Source organism: Mobula hypostoma, chromosome 2 (assembly GCF_963921235.1).
Source record: "Mobula hypostoma chromosome 2, sMobHyp1.1, whole genome shotgun sequence".
Classification (NCBI taxonomy): domain Eukaryota; kingdom Metazoa; phylum Chordata; class Chondrichthyes; order Myliobatiformes; family Myliobatidae; genus Mobula; species Mobula hypostoma.
In genome coordinates, this window is record NC_086098.1 from 238,371,221 (window position 1) to 238,388,728 (window position 17,508).

A 17,508-nucleotide genomic window follows, 5' to 3' on the forward strand; every position below is an offset into this window, starting at 1 on the left:
CGCAGCAGCTTTGAGTGTCCTATGGACTCAGACCCTAAGATCCCTCTGTAATAATACTGGAAGGGATATTAAATTTGGAGATATTTGGGGAATGTGGGGTGGAGATTTGTGGGGATAATATTATTCCAGTATCGATTGCTGAAGGTAAAATTAAGGTTATTGAAATATCAAACGAGAGAAAATCTGCAGATGCTGGAAATCTGAGCAACACACACACAAAATGCTGGAGGAACTCTGCAGGTCAGGCAGCATCTAGGGAAAAAAAGTACAGCCGTTGTTTTACTGAAATAGAGAAGGTTGAGTTACTGGCGAGGTCATTTGCTGCAATTCATAATCAAGATCATTTAAATGAAGAGGTTAAATAATGTAGGGATAAGTTTCTAAAAGAATATCCTGCTGTGTTGGAAGTTAGCAATGATAGTATTATTGATGTAGATTTTATGTGTATGAATCTGAGGGTTTGTAGCCCTTTATTATTTAAAATTATGATTAATTATATTTTCTCCGAGATAGGTACTGGGATGGGTAAAACACTATCTGCAGATGATGGAGTTTTAGGGATTAGAGGGAAAAATATCAATATTACTGTATATAGGATGCAATTAGTGATTAATAAGGTTGATAAGTGGGCAAATAGATGGGATATAAGCTTTCAGTAGCTGAAACTCAAGTTCTGTGTTTTACAAAAAGGATTAATAAACCCTCACTTAATTTGAAATTATATGGCCAAACTCTGGTAAGGTTTCCAGATATCTGGATGGATAATAAGCTGACATGGAAGCACTGTATCAGTTAAACAGTTGATATATGTAAAAGAGCATTAAATGTTCCCAGGTGTCTATGTGGGTGTTCTTGGGATACTACATAAAAATCTTTGTTGACCATTTATATTTGTTTAATTTGATCTGTTCTTAATTATAGCTGTGTGGCTTATAGATCAACCTCATCTTCAACTTTAAAATGTTTGGTTGAGATACAAGCACAGGCTTTAACATTGCGTTATGGTGCAATAAGGTCATCCCCGTGTTTTGGCTTTACTCTTACAATTTGCAGAGGTTGTGTTTGATGTTAACATACTGGATTAATCTGAGGGGTCAATGAAATTATCATCCTGCTAAAAGGTGTGTTGGAGAACTGTTGAGAACATCACAAGAAGAGTGTTTTTCGTTTCGGTTCATCATTCTGTGTTATATTAGATATATTACATAATCCAACAAACCCACATCATCAAATATGGGTTTGTTGGACTATACAATATATCCTACCTACTGTACTTCCTCAGTAACCCCACATTGTTTTTTCCAATGACTTTAATTGATTTTAGGTTCCATGATTTAACGAAGTCTATGGATTCTGTTATGCCCGAGAGTCTGTTGGTTCATCGATATGTTAAGGTAAATTATCAAGATATATTAACCATTTTTTTCAGAAAGATCATAAGATTACTTAACTTGGAATGTTGGCGTGTCTGTACTTGTGCCTGAATTACAAGTAACATTAAAGAAACTACATACTAACCATTTATCAGTATATACAGCAAAATTGGTCGCCATCATTTTAGGCTCACAGCGGCTAGAGGAAATTTGTCCATGTAATGTTGTGATTTGTTCAGATTCCTTTTCAGTTTTGATGAGTCTGAAAATGGGTCATTCTAGCAACAAGTCAGATTTATTGTTGGAAGCTCATCAAAAGTTATGTTATATACGAAGTATATGTTTGCTTATTATGGGTCCTTAAACATAGGGGTGTTCAGGGGAAGGTTAAAAGTTTAACAGTGGATATAGGCCTTCAAGTTAGCAAATCAGAAGCTAGGGGGTTGGTAGGGTTAAAAATTAAGGGGTTATGGAAAGTCTTGTGGGATAATGGGCAGAAGGGGAGACACATTTATGGATACACAAAACTGTTGGGTTTATGGACCCAGCTGTTCAAATCCAGCCGGCTCCCCCGCACGGTTTCCATCCGTGCTGGGTTACGAGCTGCTGATCTCTTTGGAAACTCACCTGGCAGAAGGCAATGGCAAACCACTGCTGTGACATGCCTCGTTCGCAGTTCCCCACTACGTAGAGAGGCGTGGAGGGAAATCGTCCGCTAACCGGAGAAACTCCGGATGCGACGGACCTTTCCTTTTTGTTATGTTTATGGGAGGAGGGAACAAGAAGTGAAGGAATTATTTTGACACTATTTAGAATTTGGCATACTATGATTAATTACCCCTTGTACTGTATCTTGGAAAACATTATCTGGGTTGTGTAGATTTTGTTGTCATTATGAAATAGTTGAACATATTATTACAGTCTGAAGCATATAACGTTGAAAGAAATCAAATGCAGGCTTCATTATGATCTTTGGGAGTTGATAGTTTTCATTTTTAAAAGTTATTAAATTATAGGAGTGATTTTAATTTATCTCAGTATCATCTTTCATTACTTACAATTTATAGGGCTTCTTGGGGTAACTCAGCTTTCATTTGAAAGTGAAGTAGAAAGGGTTTATTTCCCAACTCTCTACACCAGACTCCGCGGCAGTACTGCACCCTCAAGTTGGGCTGCCGACCGCCATTAAAAGTCAAAAGAAAGAAGAAGAAATGTAATGTGAGGTCGGGCAGAATTTGTGGGGAAGGGAACAGGAAACTCTCATCCCACAGGTCCCTACTGAGTGTTCCACCATTTCCAGGTTTCAGTCAGGAAGTTATTCTGGTTTGAATCATATAGAAGGCAGATTAAAGTCTGGTTGAATAGTGCAACAACAACATTTCATTCAACATCAGAAAACCACAAGCTGGTTCTCATTAGGGGATTGGAAGTGGAGAGGGTCGAGTAGCTTTAAATTCCTGAGTGTTATCATGTAGGAGGATCAATGCGCAAGTGCCATTTCAGAGAAAGCATGGCAGTGTCTCCACTTTCTTGAGAAGCTTGAACAGATTCAGAATGTCGTCTAAAACTCTATAGATGCTCAGTGGAGAGTATCCCAACTGGTTGCATCACAATCTATACAGAAACACCAATGCTCAAGAATGGGAAAGTCTGCAAAAAAAGTAGTGGATACAGTGTGGATAAAGTTCTCCCCACCACTGAGCACGCTTACCAGGACTGCTGCCACAAGAAAGCAGCATCCAGTGACGAGGATCTTCCACTATCCAGGCCACGTTGTCTTCTCGCTGCTACCACCAGGAAGGTGGTACAGGAGCCTTGGGTCCCAAACCACCAGGTTCAGAAACAGTTACCCTTCAACTATCAGGCTCTTGAACAAGCACGAACATCTTTGCTCACTACATGATATTTGAACACAGCTATGGATTCGCTTTCAAGGACTCTACGACTCATGTTCTCAGTATTGTTTATATATTTAATAATTATTATATTTTTGTCTTCAGCTTAAGCTGGTAAAACCTGAGGTACAGGCATAGCCAAGCTCACTCATTTCTCAGTTTAGGACTATTCCAATGGTGTTTAGTATTGGGACAGTTACATAAATATTGCTGTATAGACCTAATTGTTTAATGCTATTGTGTAATGACTTTGGGATGATACTAGTGGTAGATATTACTACTGGGACAATGTATACCATGTTTATGTTCCATAGTCTTTCAATTTTCTCTTTTAGTTCTGCATATTTCTGGTGTTTTGCATGTATTGATTTCTGTATGTTATGTGTATTTGGAAAGGCTATATCTATTATCTATAGGGAGATGGTAAATGTGTATATTGCCTCTGTTATTGAGCTCTGCATGGCAGATTTTCTTAAGCAATAATGAAGGCATCAATGTGCCCAGATGGAGGGTATGACAGAGTTCTGCAGTCATACCTTTGACTTCATTACAACATTGCAAGGGACCACTTACAAATAGGTGAGAGTAGTAGTAGCATTACATCTGTGTGGGTCAGGAACTGTAATTATAGACCTTAGAACATTGAAGATTAGATAGAGACATACAAAATCAGAGCTAGAGTCCATTATTAAGGATGAGGTTTCATGGTACTTGGAGGCACATGATAAAATAGGCCAAAGTCAGTATGGTTTCCTTAAAGGGAAATTTTGCCTGACAAATTTATTGGAATCATTTGGGGAAATAACAGGCTGGATAGACAAAGGAGAGTCAGTGGATGTTGTTTACGTGGATTTTCAGAAGGCCTTTAATAAGCTGCCACACATGAGGCTGCTTAACACAATAAGAGCCCATGGCATTACAGGAAAGGTACTAGCATGGTTAGAAGACTGGCTGGATTGGCAGGAGATGAAGACTGGGAATAAAGAGGATCTGTTCTGGGTGGCTGCTGGTGGCTAGTGGTGTGCTGCAGGGGTTGGTGTAGGGCAGGTGTGCCCAACCTTTTACATTCCATGTGCCAATTTTTTCACGCACAAGTTCAGATGTGATTTTTTTCATGCACAAGTTCTATATTAACATATTTTTTAACAAGAATTGTAGGAGTACAAGAGTTGCATGGTGCATCTGAACTCGTGCATGAAAAAAATTGACGCATGGAATGTAAAAGTTGGCCACCCCTGGTGTAGGGTGTTCACATTGTATGTTAATGATCTGGATGATGAAGTTGTTGGCTTTGTGGTTAAGTTTGCAGAAAATACAAAGATGGGCAGAGGGGCTATCTGTTTTCAGCAGCTAGGAAGTCTGCAGGAAGACTTGAATAAATTGGGAGAATGGGGAAAGTAACAGTAGCATAGGGAAGTGTATGGTCATGCACCATTTTCTAAATGGGGAAAAACTTCTGAAATCCAAGGTACAAAGTCCTCATTTAGGATTCCTAAAGTTAACTTGTAGGTTACGTTAGTTAGTAAGGGAGGCAAATGTAATGTTAGTACTCATTTTCACAAGAAATATAAAAGCAAGAATGTAATGCTGAGGCTTTATAAGCAAGCACATTTTCCTGAAAGGAGAGTCGCTGCTGGACACACATCCAGGACCATTTCACCATCTATTTATTGAGATTCAGTGCGGAACAGGCCCTTCAAGCGCGCCATTCCAGTAAACCACTGACTTAACCCTAGCCTAATTTACAATGACCAAATTAACCTACTAACCAGTACGCCTTTGGACTGTGGGAGGAAGGTGGACCACCCAGGCACGGACAGGAAGAACCTGCAAGCTCTTTACAGACAGCTTTGGAATTGAACTCCGAACTCCGCCCCGAACTGCAATTAGCATCGTGTTAACTGCTATACTACCGTGACACGCCACGTCTGGATCACTCCAATATCCCCTCCACGTCCATCTACACCCACCTCGGTGTAGGGAACACAACCCGTCCTCCCTGTACCATAAAAACACCCCTCAGGTGTTGGAAATTTGAGATTAAAAAGAGACAGTGGCAGCAAACGTTGAGCGGGTCGCACAGCATCAGTGGAAATGGAACGGGGATCTCATCACGCAAGTGCTACCCACCTGTACACATCCATACCACCAAACGAAACAACGTTCTTTCGATACAAGGTGCACAACACGGTGCATTACTCACACACAATACAAAGTAAATTAACTTTCAGCAACTAGGAGGTCTGCAGACCCTCGTAAATTGATAAATAAGAAGGTGCATTTACGACGCGTTAAAAAGTAGACAATAACACTGGCTGTTAAACAATATTAAAATCTATCCACTTCACCATGTCTGGATCATCCGCCTCCACACCTTTACACAGCCGCTCATTCACCCTACACGGTCCGCACTGCCATCATTGACCCTACACGGTCCGCACATCCATCATTCACCCTACACGGTCCGCACATCCATCATTCACCCCACACGTTCCGCGTATCCGTGTTCCTTTCAGGTCTGACTGATTTCTGACCATTGCTCTCCTTCCCTACGGATTCTCATTGCCCGCCATCGGTTAGCTCGTCTCGGATCGTTCCCGCTCCACTCTGAGTTCTCCGCTGCATTCTTTCACTTGCGCCATCCGGCTTCGGTCACCTGTCCCCGCTGCTTCACCTTGCAATGGTTAGCACCGCGCAGACAGCCCTGCCGTGTTCCTTTAAGATCCGCCTCAGCGTCCGCAGCCCCTTCATTCTGTCCGCTGGTCGGGTCGCTCCCGCTTTACTCTCGCTGTTTCTGCTTCTACTCGCCTTGTTTCTCTGGTGTTCCACGTTGCCACCTCGTTTTCGCATCACCCTGCCATCTCCATATTGGGTGGCGCAATCACCCGCCCGACTGCTGCTTCACCCAAAGGCATCTTAGATACATTACAGAGATTTGAGAGGGACCTTTAGATAGACACATGGATGACAGAAAAATAGAGGGTTATGGGAGAGGGAAGGGTTAGTTTCTAAGTTTACTGCTGCACTTTATCACCCGCTAGGACCGCTTAATGTTGCGTGAAGGCATTTCCCTTCCGCCCTGTCCCACGCTGTCCCTACCGTCGTCTCCCTGCCGGGTCCGCACCAGGTTGCCCAGCGCCGCTCCTGATCACCCTGTTGCCCCAGGCTCGTCCCTGCGCTCCAGTCGAATGTGTCTCGCCTCGCTCTTCCCAGTCCACGCCCAATTCGGCCCGTTACCGTTCGACTGGATTCCCGCCAATTCCCTCGGTCCCCCCATCCCCTTTTCCCGTTTTTCGCCCTGTCTTCCCCCCCCCCCACCCCCGCCACACACACACACACACACACACACACACACACACTTCCCTTGTACCTGGGCTGGAAGTTGGATAGAGCTATTGGGCAGAAACTTATTCTGACCGAGTGAGTTCCCCCCCAGATGCTCCGGTTCCCTCCCATTCAGACCCGGTACCGCAATTCACGTCTCCTAGTCGTTTCAATCTACGGGGTCCGTCCGTTGCCCCGTCCACTTCCAATTACGCAATCCACCCTGCTTACCTCATTCCACACCCAATGGCCGCTGCTGCTCAGTATTATCCGGCCGGACCCGATTCATCCTATCCCGCAGTACGCCGGGCCGCTTCCAGGTACGCTACACTTTATCTACCCACTGTCCTCCTTCCCTGCGCGTTCCCGTGGCCCACGACCGCGGAGCCGCTACCGCATCACATTGCTCGACCTCGCCTTCAAACACCTGCCCGTCCCCGCTTCGCCCTGAGGGCTCTGGGTTCGCGGCCGCGGCCGCTCTGCCCAGTCCACCGACACGCCGCCCTGTTGCTCTCAGATCCACTTCACCTACATCTTGGTCCCATATTTCGGACCCGGCGTAGGTAGAATGGACTGTCCATTTCCCCACAAACATGCTCCTTCATCCGCTGACCACATCTTCTTTCTTGCTACGTAGGCAGAGGAGGCAACGTCCATGGTAGACCCCGACCAACGGAGATCGCATTTCGGCATCCGTCAGGTTCCTGCAGTTGGCCATGTCGGGGTGGTAGTGGGGATAAGCTACCTCTTTAATGCTCCAATGGTGTGCGTCTCAAACAGCCACTGACAGTCAGAGTCTGGCTTCTGGTGTTCACGTGTGGCTTGGCTACTAAGCCCGGCGGGACCTTTTTTCTAACAGGGTGGGGATGACAAAGGCTTAAACCCAGTCGCTTCGGGCAGATAGGGCTCGACAGCCTTGGCTGTCAGGTCATCTAAACTTGCGGCTATACCCACACATTGGGAAAGCTTCGGGAGTAAACCCCGAGGAAAATTCCGGAGCTGGAGTCCCTAAGGCAGTCAGCGTTGAGTTCAACACTGACTGGCAACGCCTGCAACACCGCTGGTGTCAAACTGTGACACGAGGAAACCTGCAGATGCGAGATCCGAAATGGTAGGAGAAGACAGGAGGGGAGGGGTGGATCTCATGGGACGGGAAGCCTGGGGAGAAAGAGAAGGGGGAAGGGGAGCCCGGAGGGTGGAGAGCAGGCAAGGAGTTATAGTGAGGGGGACAGAGGGAGAAAAAAGAGAGAGAAAAGGGCGGGGGGGGGGGAATAAAAAATAAATAAATAACGGATGGGGTACGAGGGGGAGGTGGGGCATTAACGGAAGTTTGAGAAGTCGATGTTCGTGCCATCAGGTTGGAGGCTACCCAGACGGAATGTAAGGTGTTGTTCCTCCAACCTGAGTGTGGCTTCATCTTTACAGTAGAGGAGGCCGTGGATGGACATTTCAGAATGGGAGTGGGACGTGGAATTAAAATGTGTGGCCACTGGGAGATCCTGCTTTCTCCGGCGGACAGAGCATAGGTGTTCAGCGAAATGGTCTCCCAGCCTGCGTCGGGTCTCGCCAATATATAGAAGGCCACATCGGGAGCACCGGACGCAGTACATCACCCCAGCCGACTCACAGGTGAAGTGTCGCCTCACCTGGAAGGACTGTCTGGGGCCCTGAATGGTGGTGAGGTAGGAAGTGTAAGGGCATGTGTAGCACTTGTTCCGCTTACAAGGAAAAGTGCCAGGAGGGAGATTGGTGGGAAGGGATGGGGGGGGGGGGACGACGAATGGACAAGGGAGTCGCGTAGGGAGCGATCCCTGCGGAAAGCGGGGGGGGGGTGGGGAGGGAAAGGTGTCCTTGGTGATGGGATCCCGTTGGAGGTGGCGGAAGTTACGGAGAGTTATATGTTGGATCCGGAGGCTGGTGGGGTGGTAGGTTAGGACAAGGGGAACCCTATTCGTAGTGGGGTGGTGGGAGGATGGGGTGAGAGCAGATGCGCGTGAAATGGAAGAGATGCGTTTGAGAACAGAGTTGATGGTGGAGGAAGGGAAGCCCCTTTCTTTAAAAAAGGAAGACATCTCCTTCGTCCTGGAATGAAAAGCCTCATCCTGAGAGCAGATGCGGCGGAGACGGAGGAATTGCGAGAAGGGGATGGCATTTTTGCAAGAGACAGCGTGGGAAGTGGAATAGTCCAGGTAGCTGTGAGAGTCTGTAGGCTTATAGTAGACATCAGTAGATAAGCTGTCTCCAGAGACAGAGACAGAAAGATCAAGAAAGGGGAGGGAGGTGTCGGAAATGGACCAGGTAAACTTGAGGGCAGGGTGAAAGTTGGAGGCAAGGTTTTTGAAGTCAACGAGCTCAGCATGCGTGCAGGAAGCAGCGCCAATGCAGCCGTCGATGTAATGAAGAAAAAGTGGGGGACAGATACCAGTATAGGCTTGAAACATGGATTGTTCCAGAAAGCCAACGACAAGGCAGGCATAGCTGGGACCCATACGGGTGCCCATGGCGACACCTTTAGTTTGGAGGAAGTGGGAGGAGCCAAAGGAGAAAGTGTTAGAGTAAGGACTAATTCCGCTAGACGGAAGAGAGTGGTGATAGAGGATCTGAAACTGAAAAAGGAGTCGAAAGCTTTGAGACCTTCTTGGTGAGGGATGGAGGTATATAAGGACTGAACATCCATGGTGAAAATAAAACGATGGGGGCCAGGGAATTTAGGTCTTTGCCGTTACAACGTTTGCGCAACAGCTTGCTTCTCCGTCTTTTACTGTCCATATTTAACAGCTCGGGCGCCGACCTACCTAGGGACATCCGTTTTCTATGTCAGTGGGTCAACCAAGGTGTGGAACTCCTAAGGTCGGACTTTCCGGTCTGGCCGCTGGGGACTCGATCCTGTGGCATGACGACCGGGACATAGACGCAATGACAGTTCTGCAGCTTCAGTACACTGATTCAAATGTCTAACGATTTGGACCGTAGATTACCCTGCCACTGTTGGCGAAGTGGCGGGGAGCCGGAAAACAGTTGGTAGAGCTGCTGACGGATTACGGGAAAAAAAAGGCTCAGCCCCCTCCAGACCGTCACTTTCTCGGGTTCAGACACGGACTGAAGCTCTCTCCATTCGGTCCCATCACACGCTCCCGGGATCAGACAGTCTAACTGGTTCAACTGATGTTACATACAGGTTCAACAGAACTTCCCTGTTTTTGTACCCTGGGCCCCAGGATTCACCAGCGGTGTAGCGCTTCCTCATACTGCCCCTCCTCACTGCCGCCAACTCTGTAGCGCTTACTCAGCATCCCATCCTGCAGGGTAGCGTTCCCCCAGTGTTGACCTTCCAACGGTGTAGCGCTCTCTCGGTGCCTCCTCTTGCGATGCCGTACACTTCCAGTATCTGCCCTCCACAAGCGTTTCCTCGGCATCTCCATCTGCATAGAGCTCGCTCAACACTGCCTTCCCTGACGCTGCTCTACTCCTCCAGCTCCGTCTCTCCGACATTGAAATATCTTTATTGTCTTTGCATAGTACAATTTGTCATGCACCAATACAGCGAAAGTGAGTTTGTAACTCTCATACTCAATGCTATAAAACAACAAATAAAATAAATAAACAATAAATAAAATCAAGTAACCAGCCAGTACAAGCAATGTCCAGCAGTACAAAAGGGCAACTCAGATGCATGACAGCCAGAAAACCAGTGTTAAAGTAGCAATATAACAAATTTACGGATGATGCTTGATCGATTGGTTCAGAGCAATTATAGCTCTGGGGAAAAAGCTATTTTTCAGTCTGGAGGTGCGGGCATAGAAAACCTTATAACGTCTGCCAGATGGAAGAAGTTCAAACAGATGATTTCATGGGTGTGTATTGTCCTTACAGATGCTTGCAGCTTTCCTTAGGCAATGAGAGCTGTAGGTGTCCTCCAGGGCTGGGAGCTGTGTCCCGATGATCTTCTGTGCGCTGGAGACGACCCGCTGAAGTGCTTTCCTATCAGCTGCTGTACAACTGAGATACCACACAGAGATGCAGTATGTTAAGATGCTCTCTATGGTGCAGTGGTAAAAGGTCACCAGCATCTGTTCAGGTTTCTTCAGCGTCCTGAGGAAAAACAAGTGTTTCTGTGCTTACTTAACTATTGTAGTGGTGTTAGTGGACCATGTAAGGTCTTCTGAGATATGTATTCCCAGAAACCTGAAACTGGACACTCTCTCCACTATGTCTCCGTTAATATAGACTGGAGCGTACTCGTCATCCCGTGACTTTCCAAAATTGATTATTAGCTCCGTAGTCTTTGCTGTATTAAGAGACAGGTTGTTCTCTGTACGCTGATCTCTGTTGGAGATCAACCCGATCACTGTTGTGTCGTCTGCAAATCTGACGATGGTATTGGTGTTAAATGCAGGTACATTTAACACCAATACATTTACAGTGCAGCGTTCTCTCAGTACAGTCGTTTTCAATAGCCCGGCACTCCACGAGTACCGCTGCCAAGGTCCCTCTGCACTGGACAGAGTGTCAAGTTTGGGTATACTGTTCTCGAGCTTCTGAAGTGGGATTTCCCTACCAAATTGTGACTTCATTGGGGAGCATATCCCCAGAAACCCTCCTCCTGAATGGCCCCTTTAAGAACAATTTCTCATCTCAGGAACAACATCCACAAACTACTGGAGAACTCAGCAGGTGAAGCAGTATCTATGGAGGGGAACAGCAGTCGCCGTTTTTCATGTCATCGAATGTAGAAGCAAAATTAGGCCTTTTGGCCCATTCCATCTGCTCCACCATTTAATCATGGCTGATCCAAAATTCCACTCAGCCCCAAACTCCTGCCTTCTCCTCATATCCCTTCATGCCCTCTCTATCCCCATCAACCTCTGTCTTAAATATACATAAAGTATTGGCTTCCACAGCTGCCTGTGACAAAGAATTCCACAGATTCACCACTCTGGCTAAAGAAATTCCTCCTTATCTCCTTTCGCCCCTCTATTCTGAGGCTGTCCTCTGGTATTAAGACTCTCTCACTACAGGAAACCTTCTCTCTACATCCAGGAGATCAAGGCCTTCCAATCAGGCCACCCCTCATTCTTCTGAATAGTGAATACAGGCCCAGAGCCATCAAACGCTCTTCATATGACAAGGCGTTCAATAATGGAATCATTTTCGTGAACCTCATTTGAACCCTCTCTAGTTTCAGCACATGAATTCTAAGGGGGCCAAACCTGCTCACAATACCCAAGTGAGACCTTACTAATGATTTATAAAGTCTCAACATTACATCCTTGCTTTTATATTCTAGTCCTCTTAAAATAAGTGCCAACCTTGCATTTGCCTTCATCACCAGACTCGACGTGCAAATTAACCTTTAGGAAATCCTGCACAAGGTCTTTCAAGTTCCTTTGCGCCTCAGTTTTTTGTATTTTCTCCCATTTAGAAAAGTGTCAACCCTTTCATTTCTTCTACCAAAGTGCATGACCATATACTTCCCAACCCTGTGTTCCATCTGCCATTTCTTCACCCTTTCTCCTAATCTGTCTTCCTGTAGCCTCTCTTACTTCCTCAAAACTACCTGCCTCTCCACCTGCTTGTATTTTTCTTCAAAGAATTCCAATAGATTCGTCAGGCAAGATTTTCCCTTGAGGAAACAATGGTGACTATCACCTATTTTATTATGTGCCGCCAAGTACTCTGAGATCTCATCCTCAGTAATCGACTCCAATGTCTTCCCAACCACTGAGGTCAGACTATCTGGCCTATAGTTTCCTTTCTTCTGCCTCTCTCTCTCTTCTTGAAAAGTGGAGTGACATTTGTAATTTTCCTGTCTTCTGGAACCATTCCAGAATCTAGTAATTCTTGAAAGATCACTACTAATGTCTCCACAATCTCTTATGCCACCTCTTTCAGAACTCTGGTGTGTACACCATCTGGTCCAGGTGACTTATCTACCTTTAGAGCTTTCAGTTTCCCAAGAACCTTCTCTCTAGTTATGGTAACTTCACACACTTCATGACCCCTGACACCTGGAATTTCCACCATACTTTTACCTTAAGTTCTCTAATCAATTTTTGGTCAAGACTGAATTCCTCCAGCATTTTGCATGTTGCTCCAGATTTCCAGCATCTGCAGAATCTCATTTATGATTTGATGTTTCATTGCAGTCTCTTCAAGTATGCATACCCTGAAGAATTTTAAATTTCTTCAATGGGAGTTCAGTGAGACCCTCTCTCACTGCTCCCCCTCCATGATCTCTGAAGCTATACTGTGCTCATTGAGACTCGATACCACAGCCATGTGTTCAGTTTGGACTCCATCTGATTCCCCCACTCTTCTATGCTGGCTTTTGTCATCTGCTGTGCTGGCAAGTAAACAAGTGGAACCAATGTAAATTGGAGGATCACTTTGTTGAGCACCTCCACCAGAGGCAGAATTTTCCAGTGGTCAACCATCTTAATTCCTGTCCCCTTTCCCATTTGGACATGTCATGGCCTCCTGTTCTGCAATGAAGAGGCCACTCTCAGGTTGGAGGGGCAAAACCTCATATTCCTTCAGGTAGCCTCCAATCTGAAGGCATGAACATTTACTTTTCCAACCTCCAGTAAATAATTCCCCCTCCCTTTTCAATTCCCTACTCTAGCCTCTTCTGCACACCTGCCTATCACCTCTCCTGGTTCCTCTTTCTTCACATGGTCCACTCTCCTTTATCAGATTCCTCCTTCTCCAGCCTTTTGCCTGTTCTACCTATCTGCTCCCAGCTTCTTACTTCACCCCCCCTAGCTTCAACTTCCCCCTTCCTTTCCGGTCCTAATGAAGGTCATCAGCCTGTAATATCCACTGTTCATTCATTCCCATAGATGTTGCTAGATCTGATTTCCTTCAGTATTTTGTATGCGTTGCTCTAGATTTCCAGCATTATGCATTTATACTCCATGCCCATGACAAACAACTTGAACTTAGGACAACGAAGTAGTAGAAACTTCTTTACACTGAATGTGTGCGGAGGATCTGGAACACTGTTCTACAGAGGGTGGAGAACAACTAGTGTTTAAGTTCGATGATCTTTGTCCAGAACTATGACTGTTTCTCTCCAAAAAGCTGCCTAACCAGTTGAGTGTTTCCAGCACGCTTTTTAAAATTCCAGATTTCTAGCATCTGCAGAACTTTGCTTTCGGGTCCCTCTACAGGAAGAACATTAGGTAAGGATTTAAGAAGTTGGATAATTAGGTGAAAGGGAAGGAAATGAAAGGAGACACATATGAGGAGCACAAAGAGGGTCACAGTCATCAGTGGAGGTATCTGGCCTGTAATTTTACCAAGTAACTTTGAACTTGAAGGCAGAGTACAAGATTAATATCAAGATTCTTAAAGAGTGTGGAAAAACAGAGCGATCTTGGGGTGCACATCCATAGATTCCCCAATGTTGCAGTGCAAATTGATGAGATGGTTAAGAAGGCGTATGTGTGTTGGCCTTTTGTTAGTTGAGGGACTGAGTTTAAGAGTCATGAGGCAATGTTGGAGATGTATAAAACACTGGTTAGACCACACGGAGTATTGTGTTTAGTTCTGGTGTCATTATAGGAGGGGTGTGGAAGCTTTATAGAGGGTGCAGAGGAGATTTACCAGAATGCTGCTTGGATTAGAGAGCATGTCTTATGAGAAAAGACTGAGCAAGCTTGGGCTTTTCTCTCTGGTACAAAGGATGAGAGACTTGATAAAGGTGTAGAAGGCATAGAGTAGAGAACCAGCATTTTTTTCTCAGGGCAGCAAATGACTAATAGGAAGAGACATAATTTTAAGGTGAATGGAGGAATGGGGGGATGTCAGGTAGGTGTTTTTTTTACACAGTGGTGGACATATGGAACATGATGCCAAGGTTGGTGGTAGAAGCAGATACATTAGGGACATTCAAGAGACTTCTAGATAGGCACATGGATGAAAGGAAAATGGAGGGTTATGTGGGTAGGAAGCATTAGATTTAATTTGGAGTGGGTTAAAGGGTTGGCAAACATCATGGGCTGAAGGGCCCATTCTGTTCTATGTTCTAAGTAACGGTAACTTTGTGGTTAGTGCAACACTACTACAGCTTGGGGCATCCCAGTTTGGAGTTCAATTCTGACACCATCTGTAAGAAGTTTGTATGTCCATCCATGACGGCATGAGTTTCATCCAGGTGCTCCAATTTCCTTCCACAGTCCAATGACGTACTAGTTAGTAAGTTAATTGGTCATTGTAGATTGTCCTATGATTAGCCTGGGGTTAAATAGGTGGGTTGCTGGGCCAGAAGAAATATTCTGTGTTGTATCTCTAAAAAATAAATAAAAATAACTGGAATCTTTTCCCTTTTATCAGAGGATAAAGGCCAACATTAACAAGATCAGTGACTTTTAGTAAACATGTAATCCAGATAATACATTGGGAATAGAACAGTTTTATCACCGGACAATGTAGGCCAATATTTTGTGCATCACTACTCCTCAGGCACTTGTACAATTTACTTTGAATGCTGCAGCCATTTAGCTGGACAGCTGGATTCCACCCCCTCCCCTCAACTGAGAATAAGGTGAAGAACTAGTTTTTCCTCTATAAGAAACAGAAACAGTTCACATGTCACCCCAGTAAATATCAAGTTCATCCTGTGCACTTTCTTGTTCCATCGTCTTGTCTTGTGACCTAATTGTTTTTAAAAACGTCAGTACATTGCAACAGATCTGTGCCACTGCTAAGGATCAACATGAGAGATCTGTCTCACCAGTGACTCTGAGGACATTGTACTGTCTTGATAGTAAAATATGGAGGGGATGCTCAGCGGGTCAGGCAGGACCTGGGAAGGGAAGCAGAGTGAATATTTCAGGGTTGAAGATGAAGGAGTTCTCTTCCTGCATATGTGGGCTGACCTGCTAAGTATTTTTCTGTATATTTTAGATTTCATTTGCCTGCCGCAGTTTTGATTTCCAATGCAGCAGTGATTCCCTCAACCATGGGGTATGAATATTTCACTGCTTCTAATGACACTCTTGTAAATGTTCATAGAAACTGGGTGGTTCCTGTGGACATTAGCAAAACGATTGGAGGATGGGGCAGACAGCAAAGGTTCATACAAAGAGTTCTTCAGGTGGGAGAGCTGTCTTTGAAGGGGCCATTGGAATTTTGAAGGCAGCCCCAGGGAGACTGTGACAGGGTAGGTGCTAACAGGCTCTTTTAGAATTGGGTGACAGTGATGTACGTTACGTGCTTGGGGCTAAGATGAGGAAAGTATTTTTTGCAAATCTTTGGGATCCTCTACTCATGAGGGGACAGTTTGTATATTTGAGGGGGGAGATGGAACTAATCTGCCACCTATGAAAAGGATGCAAGGGCAAAATAGTTTCAGCGTGTCCCTAAGCCATCTGCCTTGACAAGGGATTGGCAGAACGAGAGAACGATGCATAACAAGAATAAGGGGGAAATTTCTGTAAGGCCATTATTCTGCCTTCTCTCCTCCCCAAACAACACACCAGCATTAAGGAAGTAAACTCCTGACAACTGGTTTCTGCGACTGAAAAGGAACGTGGATGTCGAGGAGACATGTAAAACCAGAGAGCTGGTGGACGTGAATGTGTCAGCTAACGAAACCGTTCCTTGGGCTCACTGAATTTCTTCCTCTTCTTCTTTGGGTCTTCATCCTGGCTGCAAGGGATTTCAAACTGATACACCTGGTGGAGAGACATGAAGAAGGATTTGTACATTCACTCCCCCTCGAGTAATCCTTTCAACACACACAAAACACTCAGCAGCTCAGGTAACATCTGTGGAGGGTAATAAACAGTTAATGTTTCAGGCCAAGACTGATGAAAGATCTCAGCCTGAAATATCAAATGTTTATTCATCTCTTATAGTTGCTGCCTAACCTGCTGAGTTCCTGTAGCATTTTGCGTGCATTAGTCAGGATTTCCAGCATCTGCAGAATCTCTTGTGTTTGTGAATAATTCTCTAACTTCAGGAGTATCTTTCTCACAGTTTTGAAGGTCTAAGAGCTCTTCACTCTAGTCAGAAGTAACTGGAGCAGCCAATTTGGATATTATCGGGATACAGACTAACCAATTTTTAGGTAGAGACGTAGAGTTCTACAGCATGGGAAAGAGGCCCTTCAGCCCAACTCATCCATGCTGACCAAGTGCCAATCAGAGCCAATCCTATTTGCCTCATAGTCCTCCAAACCTTTCCTATCCATGTCTTATTCTGAAATAACATCCTCTAGTTTGAGATTCCACCCACAAGGGAGGCACCCTCTTAGCATAAGACCATTAGACCATAAGACATAAGAGCAGAATCAGGCCATTTGGCCCATTCAAGTCTACTCCACCATTCGATCATGGCTAATTCATTACCCCTTTCAAATCTATTCTTCTGCATTCTCCACATAACCTTTGATGCCCTAACTCACCAGGAACCTATCAACTTCTGCTTTAAATATATCTAATGACTTGGCCTCCACAAAAGTCTGTGGTAATGAATTCCACCAATTCACCACCATCTGACTAAAGAAATTCCACCTCATCTCTGTTCCAAATAGACATCCTTCTATTCTGATACTGTACCTCTGGTCCTAGGGTCCCCCACTATAGGAACATCCTCTCCACAGACTCCCTATCTGGGCCTCTCAATATTTGGTTTCAATGAGATCTGCCCCCCCCCCCCCAATTCTTCTAATCTCCTGTGAGTGCAGGCCCAGAGTAAATTAACCCTTACATTCCCAGAGTAATTCTCGTGAACTTCTTCTGAAACCTCTCTAATTCCAGCACACCCTTCCTTAGACAAGGACCTTAAACTGTTCATAATATTCGAGTGTGATCTGTCTAATGCCCTATAAAGTCTCAGCATTGCATCCTTACTTTTATATTCTAGTCATCTCAAAATGACTGCTAACATTGCATTTGTCTTCCTTAACACTG

At 45.1% G+C, this 17,508-nt stretch overlaps 1 protein-coding gene across 1 annotated transcript in view; it reads right to left on the reverse strand.

The window, feature by feature from the left end:
• Nucleotides 1-14,855: 14,855 nt before the first annotated feature.
• hormad1 (HORMA domain containing 1) overlaps nucleotides 14,856-17,508 on the reverse strand; it is a 47,056-nt gene continuing 44,403 nt past the window's right edge. The window contains exon 15 of the mRNA XM_063032260.1: nucleotides 14,856-16,269. Coding sequence (XP_062888330.1) covers nucleotides 16,180-16,269 — 90 coding nt within the window. The 3' untranslated portion in view covers nucleotides 14,856-16,179. The remainder of the gene's footprint in view (nucleotides 16,270-17,508) is intronic.